This window comes from Cyprinus carpio, chromosome A12 (genome assembly GCF_018340385.1).
Source record: "Cyprinus carpio isolate SPL01 chromosome A12, ASM1834038v1, whole genome shotgun sequence".
NCBI classification, from domain to species: domain Eukaryota; kingdom Metazoa; phylum Chordata; class Actinopteri; order Cypriniformes; family Cyprinidae; genus Cyprinus; species Cyprinus carpio.
This window is the reverse complement of record NC_056583.1, coordinates 16,395,690-16,420,953: the sequence shown is the minus strand read 5'-3', so window position 1 is coordinate 16,420,953 and position 25,264 is coordinate 16,395,690. Positions and strand designations below refer to the sequence as shown.

Sequence of the window (25,264 nt, the reverse complement as noted above, 5' to 3'; positions counted from 1 at the left end):
TTAATTGTAATCTAATGTGATAGTATAATATAAGATATGGGGTGTGTATTAAGAAAACAAGGCAAACTCATAAAGGAATAAGAGGCAAGACCTCCTTGGTCAGCCAGCTTCACCACACCATGCTGGTCAATTAGCTTATTAACTTCATGATTATGCTGTAGCTAGACAACCAATAAACCATCATAAACCAGCCTGATCCAGCATGGAAGTCTATGCGGATCTTTTCAGTACACTTAATAAATACAATCTGCAAAGTACACCAACAGAGGGACTGTATCCAAGCTGAACATCTCTAACACACTCCCATGTAATGAATCAAATGTAGGGGACTCCCCAGAGATGAGCTTGCCTGGTCGTTTCTACACCTGTCTTTCATGTGGGCTTTTCTTTCTGACCAAAGGGGGATTCTTCCTCGAAACTGATCTCTCAGCTAGAAAAAGGAATTCCACACGTGTTTGCCTGCAGGAGTAATGGTTTTAAAAGGGTGTGGAGCTAGCGATGAGGTTACCCAAATCAGCCGGTTCATAACACTACTAAATTCCCCACTGATACCCACAATGCAATGACAGCCCCTGGGCAAACAGAACACTAATCCTCTCCTCATGACACACAAAACACACTGACATACACAGACAGGGCTGATTAGGGCTAGCGGTAGCTTGTGAACCATAAAGTTGACTGATGACAAGAGGTCCTCTCGCTTGCATTTTACTTTATATTAAGTTGCTGGACTGAAACCTCCTGTTTGACATGACGTGCTTGTGCTTCTCAAAAGCAGAAGTGAGGTGAACAGGCAGGCTAAGTGATGGCAAGGCATGTATATAAACAACTGGATATCAAGGACACAGGAAGTTGAATGCAAAAGCTTGCTAGAGGCTCAGCTTCAATAAGCGATGCAGAACGAGAGTCGAAGACACACTCAATTGTTATGTGATCTCAAATATAAAGGGACCATTTTGTGGGAAAATAAGAGCAGCCCAACAGAGGAGGAAGATGTTGATTGAACTGTGTAGAAAGTATTGTTTTTCTCACATTAACCCCAACTCAAAACCCCCACATTTCTCACTTCATCCCGCCCTCGCACTTCTGACACTCAACATAAAAACTCTGAAACTGAAAACAATGTGCTGAGTCCTCAGGCATCTGACAATGATTAAATAGAAAGTGAAGGCATTTCAGGGTTGCCTAAAACTCTGTATAGCTTGTTCTCCGGGCTCTGCTGAAGGTCAAGACCATGTCCACATCCCAGAATCAACATGACAACAGTGGGATCTGTGTATATGCTGTTAATTGGACTTAAAAATCAGAGTGAGCAAAATAAAAATCCTAAAATCTCAGTTCTTATTTTCAAGATTATTTTCTTCTCCCTAATAAGAAAAAAAGAATAAAGAAAAAGTGTAGTCTATATACAGTAGGAAACATTTCAAGAGTAAGGCATAAATAGTGACAAAGCACCAGTCTTTGGGACAAAAAGCAAAAAATGCAAGTGGGCAAGAGACCAAAAGAACACCCAGAACATGGAAAATCCCCCTGTTTCCATGCCAAACATCCAGTGAAGAAGAAAAAAAAATTAAATCACCAGGGCCAAAACATTTCTGAGTTAGAGAGGGTACTGAAGGAAAATAATCTTTTTAAAAACAGGAGTGGCTTTCTGATCTACTGTCGTCACTTCATTTATGGGTTTCTGTCTTTACTTGAATCATTATAAGCCTACTGTTGGCAAAAAGCATAATTAATTAATTCAGTCATTTAAACAAATCAACTTAATTTAAACTGCTTTATTTCAGCATTATTTTGGGATATATTTTTTGCAGTATTAGTGCTGATCATTTCCCACTACTATTTTGAAGTCTGTTGCCTCTATGCTATTTTAGTGTGTTGCTATTTTCAGTCCAGCAAGTAGCTGTGAGACTGCAGTGTGTGCACACTTGTGTTTACAGGTCAAATGCAATCAGAAACCCTAACTTTATGGTTCATGAACAGAGTAATCTGGGTACAGACAGGCAGGATAGAGGTGTTATGGGGCCCCCCTGCAGTTTGGGTCAAAGCAGGGACGAAAGTGAAGAACAAGATGAAGAGTCTACTGGAATTCTGAGAGTACGGGTTGAAGAAAGCGTTTTCACCATAGACAGGGCCGTCTTAGGGCAGAACTGTGAGTATTTCCGTGCTCTCTTCCGCTCTGGGATGAAGGACAGTCAGCTGAACGAGTTCCATCTGCAGGGTGGCCTGAAAGCCAGGGGTTTCCTCATCGCCATGGCAGTTTCCAGGGGTGAGCGCCCTGCTATACGAGACCCAGACGAGATTGTGGAGGCTGCCGAGTGTGCGGCCTTCCTCCAAGTCGACGTCCTGGTTCAGCACTTGATTGACCTTCTTGATACCGACAACTGCATTCTTCTGTACCACACGGCAGCGGTGTATGGTTTGTGGAGGTTGTTTCACAGTGCTGCAGTATTCATCCGTGATGCTTATAGCGATGTGCAAGATGCTCTTGAGGCACTCCCAGAGGAGCTGATCTGCTATGTGGAGTCGTTTTCACCAGCGTCATTTGTTGCTCTAGGGACTCATTCGCCATCCATGAAAATTCTGCAGGACTGCTACAGGACGGTGTTTTACCTTGATGAGAAACCGGGTGCTTGGAAATTTCTGACTGATCTACCAACAGACGCCAGCACCTCTATGGCCGGGGTGGCTGTTGTGGAGAACCGACTGTATATCGTTGGAGGAGTGCGAGGAGTTAGCAAGGAAACTGTTGACTTGAGCTTCTGTTATGACACAGAATCCAACACATGGAGTGTGTTTGACGGTCCTCAGCAGTCCAGGTATAACTTTACCCTGGTGGGTCACGATGGACATTTGTACGCCATCGGAGGTGAATTTGACAAAAGGATCATGTCCTCAGTAGAAGCGTGTGATGTTTCCACAGGCGCATGGACATTTTCCAAGCAAGCGCCTCGATCTGTGGCTGCAGCGGCTAGTGCGGTTGCAAGGCGTAGGATATTTGTGTGTTTCTGGAAGCCACCGGAAACTACAGACATTTATGAATATGCACCTAAAAATGACGAATGGATGCTGGTCACCACTATGGTTAAGCCTCAAAGTTATGGACACTGCATGGTGGCTCACGGTGACAACCTGTATGTCATGAGGAACGGCCCCTGTGATGACTTCCTGCGCTGCCTCATGGACTGCTACAACATCACTACGGGTCAATGGACGGCCATGCCAGGACACTTCGTCAATAGCAGGGGTGCCCTCTTCACGGCTATGGTGAGGGGGAACTCTGCGTTCACCGTCAACCGCAATTTGACCCTAGAATATGTCATTTGTGGTGACAAGTGGAAGCCTCGTAGACAGATGATGGGCTTTCCAAAAAGTGGATCGCTTTGGACTTGCTTACTCAGACTGCCTAAGAGCACAAATGCACATCAGGAACATGATGCAGAGGAAGCCCCGGAGATGGATGCCAATGTGGAAAGTGTGGAAGAAGATTCGGTAGTACAAAAGATATTTTAAAAAAATCCACTCTACACTGTTTTCCATATTCTTCAAAAAATCTCCTTTTGTGTTAAGAAAGAAAGTCATGCAGGTTTAGAACAACATGATTAACAACACAAATTAATCTAATGTTCTAAACAGTAAATTAAAGCAACTGTATCTTTGCATATTGTCAATGGCAAACACAATAAATAAATAGGTGTGAACACGTCTACTGTCTCTCGTTCCCACACATATGCACATGCACACGTGAACCGTACTCTAACTGCAGCTCGCCAGCCTCTATAAACAGCTCCCCAAACGCTTGTGCAGCTGCTGTTAATCAGCCCCAGCACCCCGCAGATGGGTCTGAAGTTCAAAGTCTCTCACTGGAGAGCTCTAATACTCTCCATCCTCCTGTCTGCCTGTGTGTCTGACTGAGTGCAGACTCCCACAGCAGATATAGGAGCTACAAAGTATTTCAACAAAGAGACTCCACACTTTTTGCTTCCTTCTATTTCTATCATTTGAAAAAAAAAATGAGTATGTTATCTTTTAGGACAATTACTGTTTTTAATCAAAGGCAGGCTTCATTATCAACCTGCAGGACTAGTTATTTGGCTTGTGTGTGGCTTACAAACAAAAACACACAGCCATATTTTGAGCGTGGGAAACAGGTACATAACAAATATGTGGTCAAAATGAAAGTAAACAGCAGATAATAAATGACAGCAGGACCACGGTGTTTTGCATTGTTTCTCTAGACTGAATAGGAGATATGACTTGGCGATATAGCTAAATAAAATTACACAGATAGCTATATGTATATTGATTATAATCCATCACAATATGTATTTACTCAGCAATGGCTTCTTTTAACCAAACTGCAATTTGCTAAATAATTAATGCAATTAAAATAAAGTGCAAATCTGGTTAAAAACTAATGATGGCATGTTTTTCACACAGTGAAAAAAAAACCCATAATAATATCAAATACAACAACAACAATAATAATAATAAAGTGCAATATTTTAAATTATGCACCTTTACATAAACCAATAAAAGAAATATTAAGCAACAACTTAAATATTGTAATACATGAAAAATGCTACAGTATGTTGGGACTTCCATGAACATTCTTTAGTGATGATGCAAACATTTCATTGATTCTTGAATTACTGAATCATTGAAATATGAGTTTTGAACCAATTAACTGAAAAGCACTGAAGAGTGCAATACAACAGTGTCCTGTGAATTTTCTGTTTCAATAAAGGTATGAGACAAAAGTCTTTTGAAAATGTATTTTCTTGCAAGAAAAGTTTTAACAGTCATACAGTCAGACAAAGAGGCAACACCCCAACTCAACATTTATACCTTCATCAAATCCAGATGCTTATCTCATCCAATCATAATACATATTCCAAATATATGTCCATGGAAGGTGTCTTACTATGTCCTCCAGATGCATTTCTAAAAAGCTGACATCTAAAAAGCTGACATAACATTCTCCAGTTAGATTCCCTGTTATCTGTCAACTCAAATGACAAACAGACAAACTTTAGCAATTTAATGAGGCCTTTAGAAAAGAAAGAACACTCTTTAGTTGAGTAAAGCAAATGAAACTACTAATAATATAAATATAGAATCAAATTTCCTCCACAAACAGCAAAATCATTGCAAATATAGCATGACTAATCAATACATACTGTATCGCCAACCTTTAACAGTAGATTATGTATAGTGTTGCAATTACAGTGTTGGGGAAAGTTACTTTTAAAAGTAATGCATTACAATATTGCTTCGCTCCATAAAAAAGTAACTATTTGCGTTACTTAGTTACTTTTTACGGAAAGTATGTTACTTTTCCGTTACTTTTTGTCACCATTTTACTCTCACCTCACCCAATTTTTCTCAACACAGGGTCAGTCAATAAATCGGAAAAAGAAACTCATATATTTTGTTGTAAATTTAAAAGTAATACATTACTTTACTAGTTACTTGAAAAAAAGTAATCTGATTATGTAACTTGCATTACTTGTAATGCGTTACCCCCAGCACTGGTCATACTACCATCTCAAAATAAACTGAGTGTGAAATGAATCTGTGTTGATTTTTGATCTTTTTTGTATCTTTGTCATTCTGTAAATAGTGTTTAAATGAAGTCGAAATGAGTCACTTACTGGTCTGGGAGGTGGAGGCTCTGGTGGGTACTTCACATTGATGTGTTTACCTGGTTCTCCATTGGCTTCTGGTCTGTAGTCTGAGGAGCATATTGATTTTCACACAGAACAAAAGTGGCTGTTAATAAATTGATTAAAGACTTTTCAAAGGGTTTATCAAGTGCAGCAATAAGCAGCATTGAAGAACTGTGCTTGCAAGCAACAAGTAAACATATTAATTCTGCTGTTCGCCTTAGAGCTGATGCACATATTCAGTGGCTTCCCATCAGACATTCCTTCGACTTCCTCTCCAAACGGTAACATCTGGGTTGCCGTAGGAACGCAAGGCGAATACCAAATCCACACAGCAAGGGCTAAGAGTCACCAAAGAGTCAAGACACCATGAAGTGCTGCTTTCACTGAAATTCAATTTATACACACCACTTACTCAGATCACTCTGTTGGTCTACGTGAGCTCTTGAATTGCATGTTGTGTCACATAAGCGACACATCGCACTTCATTTTTATCATATGCACTTTCATTTATCAGATGCAAATGACACAAGGTTGGGGAAATTTTCACATACAGACAGGAAATGATGAAATCATTGTGCAAGACATAAATAATAAAAATGAATTTTTTCTGCATGAACTTCAAAAGGTTGCTCTCTTGACAAGCTTTTTTAAAATTGTTTATTAAAATGACGTTTGTGAATTTGATCAAGGAATGCCCCCACAGTTTAGTCACGCATGTATCTTTTTTGGAGCAGACGACTGCAATGTGAATGTTAAGTCTGGTTTTATTGTTACTCTCATTCTTCAGCGAAATATAAACAAAGCAGCTTGGCCTCAGATGGGGGTCTGGCAGAGAGAGCTAGAGGAGGACAGGAGTTACTGAGAAACAGACAGGAAATGGTGAGGAGTGGGGGGAGGGGGGCTTAACACTTCAGCCATAAGCCAATCACCCCTTAAACATGACACACATTCACAGCAGCACTGTTAAACAGCAAGACAAACCACTGTGATATGCGATGGAAACGTTTGCAGGTCAGGAGCCATTTTCACACCTGCAAAAGTTATTATACGTTTATTATGGTGAAGATTATAGACTCACCTTTGTCTTGGTTTTGACATGTGACGATGACCTTGTTCATGTAGATGTATTCTTCATCTCCTCCTGTTAAATAACCATAATAAAAGACTGAATTACAAATTTGAATCTTGTTTTTAAAAAACTCACATAATGGCAAGTTCATAGCTTCATGTGCTGAGTTTTGTGCTCAAAAAGTATCTGGACTCTTAAATTAGCAACCCGATCTCATGAGAAAGCACATGCATTTCATTTCTGTTATTTCATTCAAATTTGTATGATGTGATTGGTAGAAAAAATAAAAATAAATAACTAAGCATGAACTTGCACCCCCAACCCCACCTATGCAAAAACGTCGTATGAGTTCACCACCAATTTGCCAAAAAGTAAAAATATTTATGAATTATTAGATTGTAATGAACTTATGGGAATAAAGATACTCTGCTCCACTCAAATAACCTTGCCTGGAACTGCTAGGACTTGTTTGACTTTTCCTCCCCATCCTTCTTTTTCAGATTCTGGACCCTTTCATCCCTCACTTATTTTACTGAACATGTAATAGATTTCTGTTATAGAGAAGAACAGTGAGAGTTTTGTGCTACGCTTCTCTTGTGTAAGGGTCCAAAGGCATCTCCAGGGCCCCTCCTTCTGTGCACATCAAAGACAGGCCAGTGGGAGACATAGACATAGATAGGTCATATTTTTACATTATAATAAAAGTGCTGATTTAGTCCCAGCCTGTAGGAGATGGGTTTATATTAGCGCTTGATTGGCAACAAATGACATTTTATGGTGTTTTTTGGATCTTCAAAATAATTCAGATGAACTAAATTAATGAACAAGATGTTACCACGGCAGATACATGGAAAATAGCAGTCCACAGGTAACACAGCTTTGAGGCATTTTTTGGAGGGGAAATAAAACCCTGTGATGAAGCAAAAATATGTTTTGATGGTACAGTGAAAACAGATTGGGATTTGGAGGATGGAAATGAAATCTATTTATAAGCTGCTACTAAAAGGAAGTGAGTGTCCCTAGAGGATAAAAACAGCCTTGGAAAATGATACAGTTTGGAGCCAGGGTAGGAAGTACCCGAGAACATGAAAAACTTACAGCCATGCTAGTGTGAAGAAAGAGGCACATGCACGGACCAAAATTATAGGCTCCTTAATAAGACAGAACAGAGCAGATTCTCTAAACAACACAGAAGCTATAAATGTACACACAACTGTTGCTCCTCGTAAGGACAATTGTTCCGTGTCATGCTCAAATACATATACTGTATATAAAACTGTACATTTGTTAGGCCTTTTGCTACTTTCTATTTACAACAGAGTGCTCCCACATGAGTAGCACACAATAAGGTCTGTCATATAATTGTACATTAACCATAGGTTCTTAAACTTTTTCAGGGGCAAACCTGATTTAACAACAAAAAAGTGGTGGTAATCATTATGTACACTATTATTTAAAAGTTTGGGGTTAGTAAGATTTTTTTAAGAAATCAATACTTTTTAGCAATGATGCATTAGTTTAACCTTAAAAGGACAGTAAAACATTTACAATGTTACAAAAGATTTCCACTAAAATATTAAGCAGCACAACATTAATAGTAATAAATGTTTTGTAAGCACCAAATCAGTATATTAGAATGATTTCTAAAGGATCACTGGAGACTGGAGTAATGGCTGCTGAACATTTCTGATCTAATAAATGCAGCCTTGATGAGCATAAGAGACCTTTCAAAATTTTTTACAATTCGTGCCGACCCCAAACTACTGAAATGTAGTATACTAAAAAAATTTGCCGATTCATTCATTGTTGGTCCTTTTTGTCCAATCACCGTTTGAGAAGCACTGGTGTAGAGTCAGATGGTTAGTTTAGACATTATGATTTTATTTACGTACCATTGGAAGACTTGTACGACTGAAGCAGCTCTGTCAGATGGCCCTTCTGTACTGTGGCATTTAAACTCAGCTTCTCTCCATCCAGGATCTTCAGGAACCTCTGCAACTGCTCCAATAGCTGCTCCAGCACTGCACACACACACACACACAGCATACTGTAGTTAGCTAGAGTAATAAAGAAAAGCATCATGGTAGTGCACAAGTTCTCCTGCACTGTACTGCACTGTATATATATATATATGGAGAGAGAGAGAGAGAGAGAGAAAGAGAGAGAGAGAGAGAGAGTGTGCGCGCGCGAGAGAGAGAGAGAGAGAGAGAGAGAGAGAGAGAGAGAGAGAGAGAGCTTATACAATCTGATTTAGTTGAGGATTATCTGCATTTTGGCAACATAAATGAAGCAGTTCACAAAGTTAACATTACTAAGGGTTAATAGCACAAAGGTGAACCTCTTGTGCCTGCAAAAGCCATAGGCTACGCTTCTCTGATCTCAAGAGCGAGCTATATGAGCTATATGTTACACACACGAAACCAAGTAAGTTTCATAACAAAATCATCTCTTTCCTAAAACTCTGTTGGCTAATTTCTGAATGTTATGCTAATTGTTGACGACATCCGTACTATTTGGTCTTTTGTGTATGTGTTAGTGGCAGGTTGAAGTCAGGGATACGTCATGGTTTGTGAAGAAAGCCAGTCGGGTGAATGGGGAGGCTTTGTCACTCTACCCACACACCCTCCAGGGGTCAGCAGCAAACTGGGCATCCCAGGCTTGACTATGAGAGCCTACTTTCTTTGTGAATAGCACTGACTTACAACAGAACAGACCTTACTGGAAAAGAGCTCCAAAAAGGAAATGAAACTAAAAGTATAGATTATCATGTAGCTCATCAAAACTCCACATAAGGTTATAAAGCACTGGTGCGTTCAAAATAAACGATTAAACTCCCTTTAGCCACACTGCATTCCATATAGTCATATAAAAACATGCTATTTGTCTTCATTTTGTGGTATAAATTACAAAGGAGTGAGTGCTGGTTGTGGTTAACTTACTAACAGTCACTCCCCTGTTCATATAAAAATATGGTCATCATACTTAAAATTTCAAAGGGATCAAATATGACATTTATATGATGCAACAATGAGCTGAGGATGAGAGATGAAACTTAGTGTCCCATTTTTGAGCAACCCCATGGATTAAACAATGTTTTATGAATAGTACGCAGCATCTTATAAAAGGGAAAGTTCTGGTCCTGGATGCTAACTGGTCAACAGAGTATTCTATGATGTGAAACATCGGTTCAATATAGCTATATCACTGCACAGCACACATACATATACAAAGTGAATTATTGTATATTTGCATCAGGGACTATATCTTTTGATGAGTCTATATATATATATATATATATATATATATATATATATATATATATATATATACTGTATTATATTTCATTCAATGCTTTGCAGTACTGGGATTATAGTCAGAAATAAAGGGGCTTCAGGGACTTTGCTGCCAAAACCTAGTCTCAGCCTCAGACGTCTCACCCACAGACCGCTAGCTAAACATCTGATGGCACACAAAATTTTTCACAAAAAAAGTCGTCACCTGATTGGTTGAATTATACAGGATTTCCAGTAGACGTGTGTGTGACGTGACGCCAAACCCCCTCATGGTAGAAGCAAGCTGTCAAGTTTACAACTGTGACAATGAGTGCTTATCAGGATCAACTAAGCAATGGATTTTTAAAAGTATGTGAATTATGTAAAGTTCATGGCATAGACTCTTTAAAATACATCCAAGAGTCTTACACACCAGTCTGTTATTGTGGGATATTTCCACGCCCCTAAACATGATGCGGCACAAAATGAAACTCTTAGGCGGTCCTTGGCCATTCAAAGCGGCCAAGGTTCCCAGACATTCTGCCGTCAGTCTGAAGATCTGGCTATGCAAGAGTAGTCAAAACCCTTCATTCGTGACTATGTTTATGATGCAGCCTCTTGTTCCTTACTGGTGAAATATAAACTTCTCTAGTTTCTAATCTACTGCAATGACCTATAAAACTACTCATCCCATGTTGATATTTCATCTCATAGCCTGTATGGTGGGGATGTTTACGTTCCTCTTACTGTGGAACCGTAGTGTTTTTGCCATGCGTTTAGGAAAGGACAGGCCCAATTCAGCACAGTGATGCAACACTAGGTAATATCTGTCTTTCTCAAGAAGTAGTGTCCTGACTCAGATGATCTGCTCTTCATACAAAGGAAAGAGAAGAATGAACGTCATCGAATAATTAAAGTAACCCTGGATTACTCACTGTCATGACTTAATGCAGACAATCAGTTTTCTCTAGCATGCACAATGAGCTGAATGACATTCATTTATGGATAGGTCACTTGAAATTTTAAGCAGTGACACTAATTCCATAGCAGAGTGATATGTTCTTATGAATTTAAGCATCTAACAATTTTTAAATTGTTTTATAAATATTATGCACATTTGTATTAACTTAATTAGGGAACTATATAGGAATAATAGGAGTATAACAGGAATATGCATACTTTTAAATATTTATTTTTTCACATTACAAGAACTGCAAAACAACTACTGAATAAAAACAGTGATATGTAGATTTTAAATAAAAATCTGAGAAAAAAAAAGACGTCATTTGTTAACAACCATGAAACAAACATGTCCACATATACAACTGTAGAAGGAAATCCATTTTTAGTTTTCCTACTTTGCATTCATACCAACACCAACTATTAAGATAAGTGTAATTTATGCTGGTGCTGCTATGATAATAAAACTGCCTATTATTATTAATTATATTTTAGTTTAGTATATTTTAATTATAGTAAGACGTGCTACAACACAAGTAATGCATTTTACACAATAGGAAGTCATAGCTTTGGCAGGATTTAATCAGACATTCCTGGCCGCCTCCTCAGAGGCAGATAACATCTATCCACCTCTGCATGCATAAATAACTCCTGAGAAAAACTCCTTCCTTATGAAAGATAAGATCACTGACAGAGACATCAAACAAACAAACAAGTTCACTGGACATAACATGTGTTCAGTGTTCAATATATTCATTATCAGCCAATCTTTATAGTTAATCTTTATGATGATAATGACATCTCTAATTCAATCCAAAGTTGTAAAGTATAAACTACTTGACAGCATTATTATTTTTAGGAATAAGTATACATTTAATGTAAACAGCAAACATTTTCAAGACAGCTTGAGGCTTTACTTAGCACCAACATCGTGTTCACAAGAATTCACAAGTTTCTTTGGTTTCTCACCCACAAAGAACATCCTACAACATTTTTTTTATATTCAAAATTCTATTTTGCTATATAGTAGATTTTTTCTTTACTGATTTTCAAAATATATATAAAATAAAAAATAGATGTTAAAACATTAAAAGTAATGTTTAATATCTGAATGACATTACAATTAAAGAAAATGGGGTTTTAAAACAACACTGGACACCACTGACATCCACAGTATGGACAATACAAAAATACTGAGACCTTTTTAAAAATATCTTCTTTGCTCTTCCACAGAAGAAAGAATGTCATTCAGGTTCGGAGTTTGGAATTACATGAGGAGGAGTAAATGACATAATTGAAATTTTCGTCTTAACTATCCCTCTAATAGTATCATGTATGCTCTTCCCATGATGCTCAGCTGAGCTTTTTTCCAAACATTTTCTCTGCCGTGTGTTTTCAGAGATTGACTTCGATGCCCTTCTCTGGAGGGACCATGGGAATGTGGAGTCAGCTGACTCTTAGTCCAACGATGGCCGAGTTTCCATTGGTTACAGTTAAGCCCTGAGCCCATTAAATATTGTAAACGGTGAGAATGACCATGTTATATCCCTGTAAGCACTGGAGCCAATCACACTTCCTCAGAGTAATGAAACCTGGGTTTGACAGTGAAGTGTTAGACTTTCTATGACACGACAGTTACCAACTAAAAGGGCAAAGCATCACAAAATACTAAAAAATAATTTCACTTTGAAAAAAAAAAAACAATTTCACTTTGATTGAAGGAAGTATGAGGACACTGAAATATCTCTGTCTGGCTAACACTACAGCAGACTCAGAGAGGGGATTTCTTTTAATGCAAAGAAAAATACAAATACTTCCTTGTTCCAGGACAAACAATGATTGCAAATAAAGGTGTTTAATGGTGTTTTGTAAACCTTACACTATTTCTGGACTTTCAGATTGCAGGTAGACAAAGAAACTCTTTTTGCTGCTGATACGGAGAGCAAGTGTTTAGTGGAATGAGGAAGACCTTAATAAAACTATCTGATATTGTGCACACTGTCGCTGTGCTTGTTTGTCTTCCACTTTCTGAATGCCTTTTCAACTGATTTTAGACACGTGCTCATGGTAAATTGTAAGGTTAAGCACTGCTCTTCCCAGAATCAAAGCCACAGAACGTTTGCTGTATCGGAGCTGGGATAATAAACACAAGTTTAAATCGAGTGGACGAGGAGCATTTTGATGCTGCTCTAGCTTGTGTTACTGTCCAAAGTGGTTTGGTTTTTAAAGACAATTCCTGCCTGACACATAAAATACAGCCTGGCCACAGCTGTGGCTCATATACTTAGCTCAGCTCAAGGCGACGTGTCATAGCACATCATTTATTTGATTCCAGACTCAAATCCTCCATCTCTGAAATGACGGGCTGTCAGCCATGTGGGATGGCGATCACCACAGTGGTGGCATGTTTTTCGGTGTTTGCTGTTGCATAGCATTCTCTATTATTTTTTAAAGGGAACAAATGATAGAACCATCCTGACACCACAGAAAAGCAGTACAGAACCGCCAATATGTTGCATACCTCTTGAAAGAACACACTAAATGTCACATTGGTCAATATGCATGCTGCATACACAATGCACAAGTCAAAGATCGATCAGTACTATACAATGGCCTGAGATTTTAAGTAAATGCATTTCAATAATTGTTGCTACAGCAATTAACGATACCTGCGTTACCGTTAAAAATAGCCTCTTTGCAAATCTGAATCACATTGTGACAGTTTAACAAGACAATCCACACTAAAATGCACTGCTAAAATCAAGAAGATTACCCATCACTCCAATTATATCTAACGTTCCTAATACTTCTAATTGGGCTGACCAAGTTTCTGATCAACCAAATGTTATTTGATAACTCCATCCTATAGTAATAACCAAAATCTATTTAAATCTATTACATCTGTTTCCTATATGACACAAAAAAATTGACAGACTCAGCAACACAAGCATGAACTTGTTAATTACTGATTTTTACCAGTAAACATCTATAGAATACTTATCTAAAATCGCTACATAATCAGAACTGCCTCCACACAAAAACATACATTCCTTTAAATGGGACCAGAAATAAAGAGGTAATTATTCACTGGTTACATCAGGTTTAATGACACAGCGTAATAGTCTGGCTTATTCTTCCGCTCAATCCCAAAACAACCACAAAGAATCTTTACTAAAACAAATATATATGCGCACACCCAAATGACATTACTCAGTAAAACGGCATCAATTACATGTAATTCGTTATCACACAAATGAACTGTGTTGTGTTTTAGCGTAATGCTAATTACACCCATACACTTAAACATTCATCTATTAGTCAACAACAAGTTAAAATGTTACTCCATACGGCCTAATACTGTACATGTCTCAACCCAGGGATGTTGCATTATGGTCTGGCCCACTGGCTCCACTTTATACTTGTCAGTTTATTTGGATTGAGCAATCAGGAGCACTGGCAACAGAAAATCAGATTGCTCAGAAAAACTGGGATACAAATTCCATCAAACGAGCCAAAATGTTTTCTTTTGTCTAGACGATTTATAATCACAAGTTTGGAGAGAGAATGAGTTATGGATGAGATCCGCAGGGACCCACGGCCAAATACATCACTATTGTATTATAATGCACAGAGAAGAGCAGCGTCTTTATATCATTCACCAAAATACACGAAAGAACAACACAACCTCTTTAACCTCTTGGTGGACAAACTGCTAACATGGGTAAACATGTTTCTGAAATTGTATTAAATCTACTAAAAAAAGCTGAGAAAATTTAGCCACACTAAACTGACTCAGGCTACTAATACTTTTGATGAGGATGTGGACAATGGATCATATGATAAGGAGAATTGGATGATTTATATATCTGGTCTCTGATTGAATGCTTATAATGCACATTGAACATGAGCCACTGAATCTTTACAGTAAAAACAGCAGTGAAATCCCTCTGTGGGTGCAGTAATGGACCCCATCATCTATTCTTCTGAAAAACACTGCAACACCTTTGAACATGACTAAACTGCCCTGGGCTCTGAATCTTATCTCATGGAGATAAAATCAACATTCTGGAGTCATTTGCTGTGTCATCTTTTGATGGCTGTGTCACGCCATTGTTGTTATTGTTAAATCAAAATAAAACTTAGAAACATTACTTTCCTTATTGAAATTAAGCTGAAGTAAAGTTAAAATTAAACTTAATAAAAATCGCCTTATTGAAATTAAATTAATTTAAATTAAAATAAATTAGTTTTGTTGAAATAAAATAAAATAAAATAAAATAAAATAAAATAAAATAAAATAAAATAAAATAAAACAAAATAAAATAAAATGGAAATAATAAAACAAAACAAAATAATAAAATAAAATAAAATAAAATAAAATAAAATAAAATAATAAAATAAAATAAAATAAAATAAAATAAAATAAAATAAAATAAAATAAAATAAAATAAAATAAAATAAAATAAAATTCTGATTTGGTAACTTAATGAAATAAAATTAGTACAATAAATACTAAAACTAAAAAAAAAAAAAAAAACCTGATAAAAAATTATAAAAGCACATAACAAATTCTAAATCTAAACTGAAATTAAAATGTAAACTGAAAAAATAAATAAAATAAAAAATAAAAGATATGCCTAATTCATAATAAATAAATAAAAATAAAAGTTAATTCAACATTGTTGAAAAATACTCAAATAACACACTATGTGTGTTCCTCTACTGGACACTGATAAAGTCATTGGCTTGAACCCTGTTCCTATGAGTAGTTTTCTGTGATTTTAGAGAACAGTGGACATAATTCAGTAGCAATTTAGCCAAAATATATCTTGTCTATGTGTAAACAATGTGTATATCCAAGTTAAAATTGATTGGACCATGAAAAGTATTATGCTGAAATGGAGTCAGGTTGCTGTAGGAGAGGGACTGAAAAGTAAGAAAGATTTGTGACATCAACCAAAACGGGAAGCAATGTGCATGGATGAATCATGCACAATAAGAGCAGAAACGCACATTAAGCATGCGAAAAAAAAAAAAAAAATTGGATTTCATGTTGACTTTGACTAGGATTTTCAGTCGCTCCCATTTCTCTTTTCTAACTGTCTACAGACACAAAAGACACTGATTTAAACTCACGAACCCTCCCCTAGTCTACAGCTTTCTCACACATATTTCTGCTGTGCTGCTTATGGGTTTTGTAGTTGGACTTAGAAATATATCCCTTGACTATGGTTGATTTATTTACATTGTTCCTCTTCAACACAGGCATGCATTAGTTAGTGGTGTCCCTTCAGACTTACAGAGATACAATATTTTCTCTTTGACTGACATTTGCTGCACAGATGATAATAATGAATAACTGTTTTAGAGTGCCAGTGAAAGTTTCTCATGCGTCATTATTTAATTTTAAAAGGGACTGAGTTCATCTGTGTGAAAAAGTCCCTCTCCAGAGCGAGCCGCAGGAACTATTACTCACACCCCTCTTACAAAAATAAGGGAAAAATAAATATATATACTGAGAATTTGTTATGCTATGGAATTCTTCTTACGCAACTTCTTTACCTAAGTTTGTGTGCTTACGTTTCTTTAATATTTACACAGGAACAATGATATTATGAAAAAAAGCCCGTAGGGCAAATGTTTTGAAAAATGTTAAAGATTAACTTCATTTACATGCATTAACATTTATGACCTATCGTTTTAAGTGCAATTTCATCTGGAATCAGCCACTTTAAAAATCCCCTGAAATTATTTGACAAACACACTTTTCCTTACCAGTGTTGAAATATTTCCAATTAAAACAAGAAGTTATGGTGGGACGGACTGCAGGGCTTGAGTTTTTTTTTTCTTTTTTTTATTAGCCAAACATATCATGGTTTCTACAAAAATATAAGCAGCACAACTGTTTTCAACATTAATAATAATAAGAAACTGATCACCAAATCAGCATATCAGAATGATTTCTGAAGGGTCATGTGACACTAAAATCCAGAGTAATCGCTGCTAAAATTCAGCTTTGTCATCACATGAATAAATTACATTTTAAAAATATATTCAAAAACAGTCATCTCAAACTGTAATGATATTTCACAATATTACTGTTTTTATTGTATTCTTGATTAAATAGAGGCAGTTTTAGTGAGCATAAGAGCATAAGACTTCTTTGCTTTTGAACGTTAGTGAATATGACCTCAAAAACATTGACTAGAAGCTACAAAACTCATTTTTAATGGACACGTTCCCAAACTCAGTTTGTTTATCATCCTGTCAAGCACTAAAGAACAATGCTGGCCACAAAGCAAACGGAAGCCGTACAAAAAAATCAAACATTAACCTCAATCATGCATAGGTTACATAAACATTGCATAAATGTTAATTTCACTTTAATAAGCAGTGATTATTTGTAGCAGGTATGCATGTCCTCTCGATGGCCTTAAATGTATTGCAAAACAGGTGATGCATTTTTCCACTGGCCGCACATGTTAGCGTAACTCTCCCAGCCCAGCTGCTGATTGGCTCACCTCTGTTTCACTCTGCAATGCTGCCTCTGACCTCATCATTTCAATAGAAGATAAATGAGTGATGACAAGCCTGATTGAAAGGGCTCAGTCCACACTGTTTCATTTTTATCTTCTCCTGGCCACTGAAAGGACATTAACATGGGTCAAATCTAGGGGACCAAAATTCAAACCACTTTCTTGCCATTACACTGTCACGAAAGGGGAATATTTGAATGACGATACAGAAACAAAGTGACACTAACTTGGAAAATGTACATAGAGTTGAAATTATACACAGATAAGACTTCAAACACACAGCTCAGCCAGCAGCAGTTGGCGTCTACTCTGTCTCGCTATGACTGACTTCTCACGAATGCTGATGCAAGTTATTCTGTTATATATTGTGCTGGCTGAACGTACATTTGCTCAATTTTGAGATTTTGTACTGCAATAGTCATAACAAGATGTCGGGGGCTAAACAAAATAATAACAACAAATGTGTCTTTGTTTTGACTTCATCAGAAGTCTCAAAAAGCAAAGCTTTGAGCAAGAGAGGATCTGAAACAGCACTGACTCACAATTACAACCAGCTCAACTGCATTATTTAGCCGGCTCAGACTTGACAACAGCAAGCCAGACTGCAGTCTTAACTGTGAACAAATCACAACTGACAATCCTGCTAAGAGATAAGCATTGAATTATCAAGCCATCTTGAAATCACAACCTCCACGTCTGAATTAACCACCCTTAACAGATATTGTGATAGCAATGTTGTGCAAGTCACACTCTAAACACGACCAACATGTGCGTCAGAGCAGTTCCATTCAGGGGAAACTTGCAGTGTTCATTTAATCTGTTCTCTGTAAATCAGTTTAAAAAAGTGCAACAGTTACCGCCCACTTTATTTAGCAGTCTTTGTTCCGGAAGTATTTTTTCCCATTCATTGCTCCACAGGGATTTAAAAAAATTCCTCAATAAAGACTTGTAAGCTTTGAACCAAACCAACCAGCTTCAAGACAAATCACGATATTGATTCAATGGAAAAAATAAATAAATACAATACACTTCTGTTCAAAAGTTTTAGCTAGATCTGTAAGATTTTTTAATGTTTCTCTCATTATTTTTGAATTTTTTAATAAGTCTCTTCTGCTCACCAAGGCTGCATTTATTTGAAATACAGCAAAAACAGTAGTATCCTCACACATGTTTTTACAATTTAAAATAACAGTTTTCTATTTGAATATATTTTAAAATGTAAATTATTCCTGTCTTGGCAAAGACGAATTTTCAGCAGCCATTACTCCAGTCTCATGGTCATTATTCCTGTCTTGGCAAAGACGAATTTTATGCTGAAATTACTTTTGTTTTATGTTTATTTATGTATTTATTTCTATATTTATATTTATTTATCTATCTATCTATCTATCTATCTATCTATCTATCTATCTATCTATCTATCTATCTATCTATCTATATATATATTTGTATATATGATTTGCTGTCTGACTTTGTATCTTTATTTTTTTATATGTATTGGAGTTTGATGTCTTTTGTCATGTTGCCTGTTCATTTCCCTGGTAACAGAAACAACTCTAAAGAGGACGATCCAAAGAAATTGCTGATTCAGGACATACAGAAGCCTATATCATTGCTTAAAAACCTCAGAACTCAATGTAGGTCTGTCCTGACAGGTTTACTTTTATTAAAATAAATTTCTTCTATGGAGAAAATAAATGAGATTTATCCTTCTGGAATGCGACTCTATTCCAGGCCGATCCCGGGAAGTCCTGGCTCTTTTTCTCTGTATTTCAGCTCCACTGTGCTCTGTCCATTTACTAATAAGCGTGCTGCTTCCCTGTTGACTCTCTTCAGAAATGTGCGTAATGAAGGCATGAACTCAAGGACCCATTTTGAAAAAGTGCTGATCTCTCATTCTGAGACGCCTTTGGAGCTGCTTCCAGTGCGCAGGCTGTCTTTATTAAGATGCACAAGACGTCTCTGTGTCTCCGGCAACATTCTGGAACGCTGACACGTTCTGAGTGCTTGCCCAGGCAGCGGAGCCCGTGGGTGGGTCCGGAAACATGCTGGTATCATGCCGGACCTCAAGGGTGAGATCTGGTTCCACGGGCTCCCTTTGAAGAAAGAAATCAAGGCGGGAATGGAGGAAACCGGAGGGATAAAAAAAGTGCTGATTTAAAAAATCTATTCAGGTATATAGTATTTGGGTACCTATCAGATTTAGATTACTTTTTCATCTCATTATTGAAATTCGAGACGCTCTCACCTGTTTATCTTTTATCTTTAACACTCCCTGCTATTGCTTCACATCAATAAACAGGGAACAAGAGTTTGAACTAAGCCTAGTTCAGGTTCACAGGCTCAAATGTCCACACAAAAGCATTTCCATGTAAAAGGGACACCAAGTATGCCAGAATCAACAGTTTTGCGATGCTAATGGTGAATTCTGAGGTTTGAAGAACTGTATAATCCAAAACCACAACCCAAAGCTATCCTGAACTCAAAACATGCACGTTCATGTCATCTGTGAGCCAATCCCATGAATTCTCATCATGTACTGTAAATAGCATTACAGAGCTTGTTTCTACTATGTTATGCTACACACAAACAAAGCATTATATGACATTGGAAAATATGTCACCCACTCAGTGTTTTATCATGGGAGAAATTATGCAATACTCCTCAAAATGCCATTTCCCTTCTCCCACAATCCTTTTTTCCTCCCTCTATCTTCCTTCACTCCCTATATGTCTTATCACACAAAAACAAAATTCACAAAGAGTCTTTAAAAGGCATGGCCTCAGATGTCTAACCACAACAACTGCAGGCCTGTTCCCAACAGCATTTACCATCACAGTGTGCACAAGAGTCTCACCACACTTAATCAAGCCTCACATGCCTGCTAATTAAATGAATAGTTTATCATTTACTCACTCTCATGTTATTACAGTGATGCTTACCAGAATGTTGATGCTGTTTTCCACAAACAATACAAATGAATCTGGAGCTGTCAAGAATTGCCAAACCTGAATATGCTCGTATTTATATTGCAATTGAGATTTTAAAGCCACAGCAGAAGGGGACATTTTCAGTAAATAATAATATTCATTTCGGTTCTGTTACTTAACCAAAACTGTCACTTAGTTTCCAAAGACTTAGAATATTAGTGTTCACACCAAAGACAAAAACCATAATTAAAGCATAATAACCGTTCATAGGGAAGTCCACAACACAACTACAGTATAACAATAACAAAACAGAGGAACAATATTGTAGGAATTACTCTCCAGCTGATTTCCATCTAATTAACAATAAAAACATCCGGTCAGAGTCCTCATGACATTAAAGTGCATGAGGATTTAAAGCGGCAGATAACAAATAATAAACAGAATGTTATAGTCTGTTGGTGTGGATGTTATTAGTTATCATTATAGATATCTCTACAATTATCGTTGTTGGTGTTAACAGGCTTTAATTCTACAAGAATGTGGAAGTTCACTCCACAGTTACTGTATAAAGACAATGACAGAAAGGAACAATATCACTGGAATCACTTTCAGAAATTTTTTTTTCCTACAGCTGATGAACAATATAAACACTGACAGCCAATCACCTGACTTCAAAGAGCTTGAGTGTTTAAAGCAGCAGATGACTTAAGTGCATATATAGATATAACATTCATTTTGCGTAAACTATATCTTTAAGAAAAATAAAACTGTAAAATAAACATTACAGCACACTTATGATGTAATTTCAGCTAGACATAGAAGAATTTATAATTATGCTGAATACTGAAGTATCCAGTATAAATAACCCTAGTATAACCCTGAAGTATAACCCTAACACCTAATCAGTTTAAACTGATGTTAGGGTTAGGGTTAGACAGACTAAGGTGAAGTGATATATTCAGTCAAAAATCTGTATCGAGGCTTTTATGCAGTACTAAGACATGGTGCTATAATAGAGCTTTGAGTTAAACCAAAACCTGACCAAATAGTCTACTTCGGAAACAGAAGTCTTCACAGCACAGGAAGTAGAATTATGAAGTGAAAACCTTCCTGCCTGTTGTGGTACAGAGGTTTTATTGTTCAAAAACTTCTTTCCCCAGTGACCGAGAACTGAGGTCTATTAATACATTTGACAAGTCAATTTAATAGCTACTATGTTATAAATTATCATTAGTGCCAGATTATTGATGTTGTTGTTGTTATTATTGTTGTTTCTGTTATTATCATTAGACATGTTCGAGCTACGAATGCTGAACTGATATTCTTTCAGAAACTTTTCCAGAAAGAAACATCAGTTTGCACAAAAGCTGCTGCTCCTCCCATAGAGAAGAGTCTTATCTCAGTTTAGTCATAAAATATTAGGGCTCTACAAAAAGCTTAAACCACAGGAATCCCAGGAATTCTGGAAGAACAGTTGTTGCTACTGGACAGAATCTCTTGTGAGCGTCTCTAATAAATGCTTGTTTATTTATTCATTCAGAACTCGTATTCTAATACTGAGGAAGATCAATGATCGAGCGCATTGAAATGTCAACTATCCCTGGAAACTGAGTTTCCTCCTGTTGCATCCCTCTGGAGAGAGATCCCGCAGTTTCCCACGATCCGTTCTCCCGAATATTGAGGATCGGAAAACAGCGCAAAGGTTTAAAGTTGTTTACAGCAGACTTTGCGTGTATACGAATATCTCCTCTGACATGACACCATGCAAACAGATATGAGCGATAAACTTAACATAATCATTCCACTTACCTTTCTGCTTATCCATTTTTCACACGCAAAGAAGGCTTTCCCGACTGCCTGCTGTCTTTATATGAAGCAGATCAGTCCAGACTGGTTTGTCAGGTTTACTTGGACAGTCCTGATTCCTCAAGCTGTCTCTGATGTGATGAGATGCGATGTTGTCCTTTCCTCTTACAGCTCTCGCACTGTTGCGCTACCGCCGCGCCTCCTCTGCTCACGTCATTGCTCAGCTCAACTTCAGTTTGCACTGTAGTGATTAGAGTTGTATATTCTAACTTAAGCACTGTAAGGAAAAGTTTGAATACTAAGCCGGCTATATTTGACTAAATTTCAGTGAGCGTACAAAACTTTAAAAGCATATGCAGGAAGATATTAAGTAGGCTTATAAGCAACAGTGTTGTTTGGTCTGTTTCAAAACCTAGAGAGCTGTCTCGCTGTCTTCACTCTACCCAGACAGTCACCTTCTAACGACATTTCACACAGAACGCTTTTTTTTGTATTCCACTGCGCTGCTTTTCAATTTTATTTTTTATTTATTTTAATTTTTGTAAACATTCGCTAGACAGGCATGTTTCACTGTTGCGCTCTTTTTTCCCCTCTCACTACCCTTTTAAAAGCAAAAAAACGCATTCCACGTTTTCATTCCACCCCCTATGCTGTATCCTAACAGAAAAGTTATTAATTGGCTCCATCGCAGTGTTGCCAAGTCCGCGGTTTTCACGCGGAACTGGGCTGCTTAAACACTGTTGCAGCGGGTTGAAGCCACCCCAATAACGCGATATTTAGCCCCTGGAGTGCGAATTTTACTGGAGGATCCCCGCCGACAAACGTGTATTTTACTCTCTGGAATGCGACTGTTACCGGCGGGGAACCCCCATCGAAACGCAATTTGGATAGTCATGAGTATCAATTGGGCGGGTTTTGATGCGAAACCTGGCAACCCTGCTCTATCGCGTTGCAAGCTAAAAGCGTCGTTCACAAGACGCTACTCACAACTGATTTGGCGTAAGCATATTGCGAAGCTAACGATAAGCATTTCATCTCAAAGTGGCGCACCATCGACGCGATGGGTGCCCTAATACACATAAAATACATTCCACACGCAAATATCAGTTATTAAATTAATTCTGAATTGGTTTTGGTAATATGCCACAGAACCCCAAATACCATCATCCTTGTGGGGGGACCCACAGAACCTGTTTTTACCACGTATGACATGTTCCTGTATCAACATCTTTGTTGACCCTGGAACAACATTGTGATTAACCAGACTTGAAGAACCAGTTTATAGTTTTTGTGAAGTTTAGGCTTACAATCAGTGTTTGGTGCTTGTACATCAGTGTCATTCATCTATAATTTCCTCTGATTTTAGGGAATACTGGTTAAGGTTAGGTTTAGGTGTTGGATTATGGTCAAGACAGACAGCTATCCCAAAATTTTAAATGTAGGTATATATTTTCATGTATAAAGACTCATGTAGAAAGTACATGAAAGTACATTGATTGATTGATTGATTGATTGATTGATTGATATTTATTTATCTATTTTGCAATTTTCCAGTGACCCCCTAGCATTCCCTTGCAACCTACTGGGAGTCCCCAGGCCCCATTTTGAAAATCCTTGCATTAGGAGACAGTAGATAGGCCTGTGTGTGATTTAAACTTAAAGCCTAAAGCATGTAGCTACCAAAGATTAGATCACTTATCACTTATTGAATTAAATAGTAAACTATATACATTGGACAATTAAGATAAAGCAACCAAATTGTTTAGGTCATGCAATAAAGAACATAACAGAATCTGGATTACTATTACAAAATAGTGCAAAATAACTGGAAAAGTTAAAACAATCACAGTTGCTGATTTCTCCCTATTGCTAATGGGGACCAGCAACTGTTTGGTTACTGACATAAAAACACCTTCCTTTTTCAACAGAAAAAAAAGAAAAGCATGTTTAGCACAACATGAGGGTGAGTAAATGATGACATCATTTTCATTTTTGGGAGAACTACAGTATCTCTTTAACTTCAGTACATCTGTCTTTGAGGGGTGAACAGGTTTAATTACTTTCTGTCCCTCCCTTTGAGTACACAAAACATTCATTAACTAAACAGGTTAGGGAGACAGTTTAGTCTGGACAGGTTAGGGGTCCACCACAGCAGCTGCACAGAGGATTACAAATAAACCTGACAGGAATATTTACAGCCCAACCAAACTGTTTGCTGTAGATAAGGACAGTTACATCAGGAAGATCAGTCAATTGGTCAGCGAGTGTGAGAACCCTTTCCTGTCTGTGAACTGGGTGAATGGGAGTCACATGCTCTGAGAAGCTGACCCCTCCACCAAACCCCAAGGGGTTGCAAGAACTTTCCATCTCTATACTTCCCTGTCAAGGCCTGGACTAGGGGAACTAGTCGTGAACTAGGGGATTAGATGCATATAAATCATAATTAGTAATATGCTGTGTTTGTTTTCTCATGTAAGTAGATCATTGGTAGAACTGAATTCCCTTTTAACTTAATATGATTATGTATGAGCATGATGATTTCCCAATGCTAACAATTAATTATATACACTATGTTTAAAAATTAATTAACACTTTTATTCAGCAACGGTGCACTAAATTGATCAAAAGTGACAGTAAATAAATAAACTACAAAGATTTTTTTTTTTTTCTAAAAATGTGAACTTTTAGTTAATCAAAGAATCCTGAAAAATTTATCATGGTTTCCACAAAAAATGTTAGCAGCAACTATTACCAACACTGATAATAATAAGAAATTTTTCCAAATCAGCATAATAGAATGATTTCTGGATCATGTCATACTAAAGACTGGAATAATAGATGCTGAAAATTCAGCTTTGTATAAATTACATTCCAAAATACATTGAAATAAAAAACAGTTAATAAATTGCAATAATATTTTAATATTTCACACTATTACTGTTTTTACTGTATTATTGATCAAATAAATGCAGTGTTGGTGGGCATAAGAGACTTTCTAAAACCCCAAACTTTTGAACAGCAG

The 25,264-nt window shown here is 37.2% G+C and overlaps 2 protein-coding genes across 3 annotated transcripts in view; one reads left to right on the top strand and one right to left on the bottom strand.

Annotated features, from left to right (window-relative positions):
• LOC109099664 (actin filament-associated protein 1-like 2) overlaps nt 1-22,702 on the bottom strand; it is a 32,835-nt gene extending 10,133 nt beyond the window's left edge. Inside the window, exons 1-4 of one of the 2 annotated variants that reach the window (XM_042767834.1) lie at nt 22,246-22,702; nt 8,631-8,759; nt 6,748-6,810; nt 5,655-5,734 (exon numbers count right to left, since the gene is read on the bottom strand). In XM_042767834.1, the coding sequence (XP_042623768.1) occupies nt 5,655-5,734; nt 6,748-6,810; nt 8,631-8,759; nt 22,246-22,261 (288 nt within the window). In that variant the 5' untranslated portion in view covers nt 22,262-22,702. The remainder of the gene's footprint in view (nt 1-5,654; nt 5,735-6,747; nt 6,811-8,630; nt 8,760-22,245) is intronic. The other variant, XM_042767833.1, reaches the window with a different exon arrangement.
• On the top strand, nt 1,858-3,522 carry LOC109099663 (kelch repeat and BTB domain-containing protein 13-like). Its single transcript, XM_019113194.2, has one exon. The coding sequence runs from the start codon at nt 1,969-1,971 to the stop codon at nt 3,511-3,513; it is 1,545 nt and encodes a 514-aa protein (XP_018968739.1). The 5' UTR covers nt 1,858-1,968; the 3' UTR covers nt 3,514-3,522.
• Nucleotides 22,703-25,264: the final 2,562 nt, after the last annotated feature.

Coding starts and splice junctions, on each gene's coding strand:
- LOC109099663 (XM_019113194.2), top strand. CDS start 1,969: ATGGTTCATGAACAGAGTAATCTGGGTACAGACAGGCAGGATAGAGGT.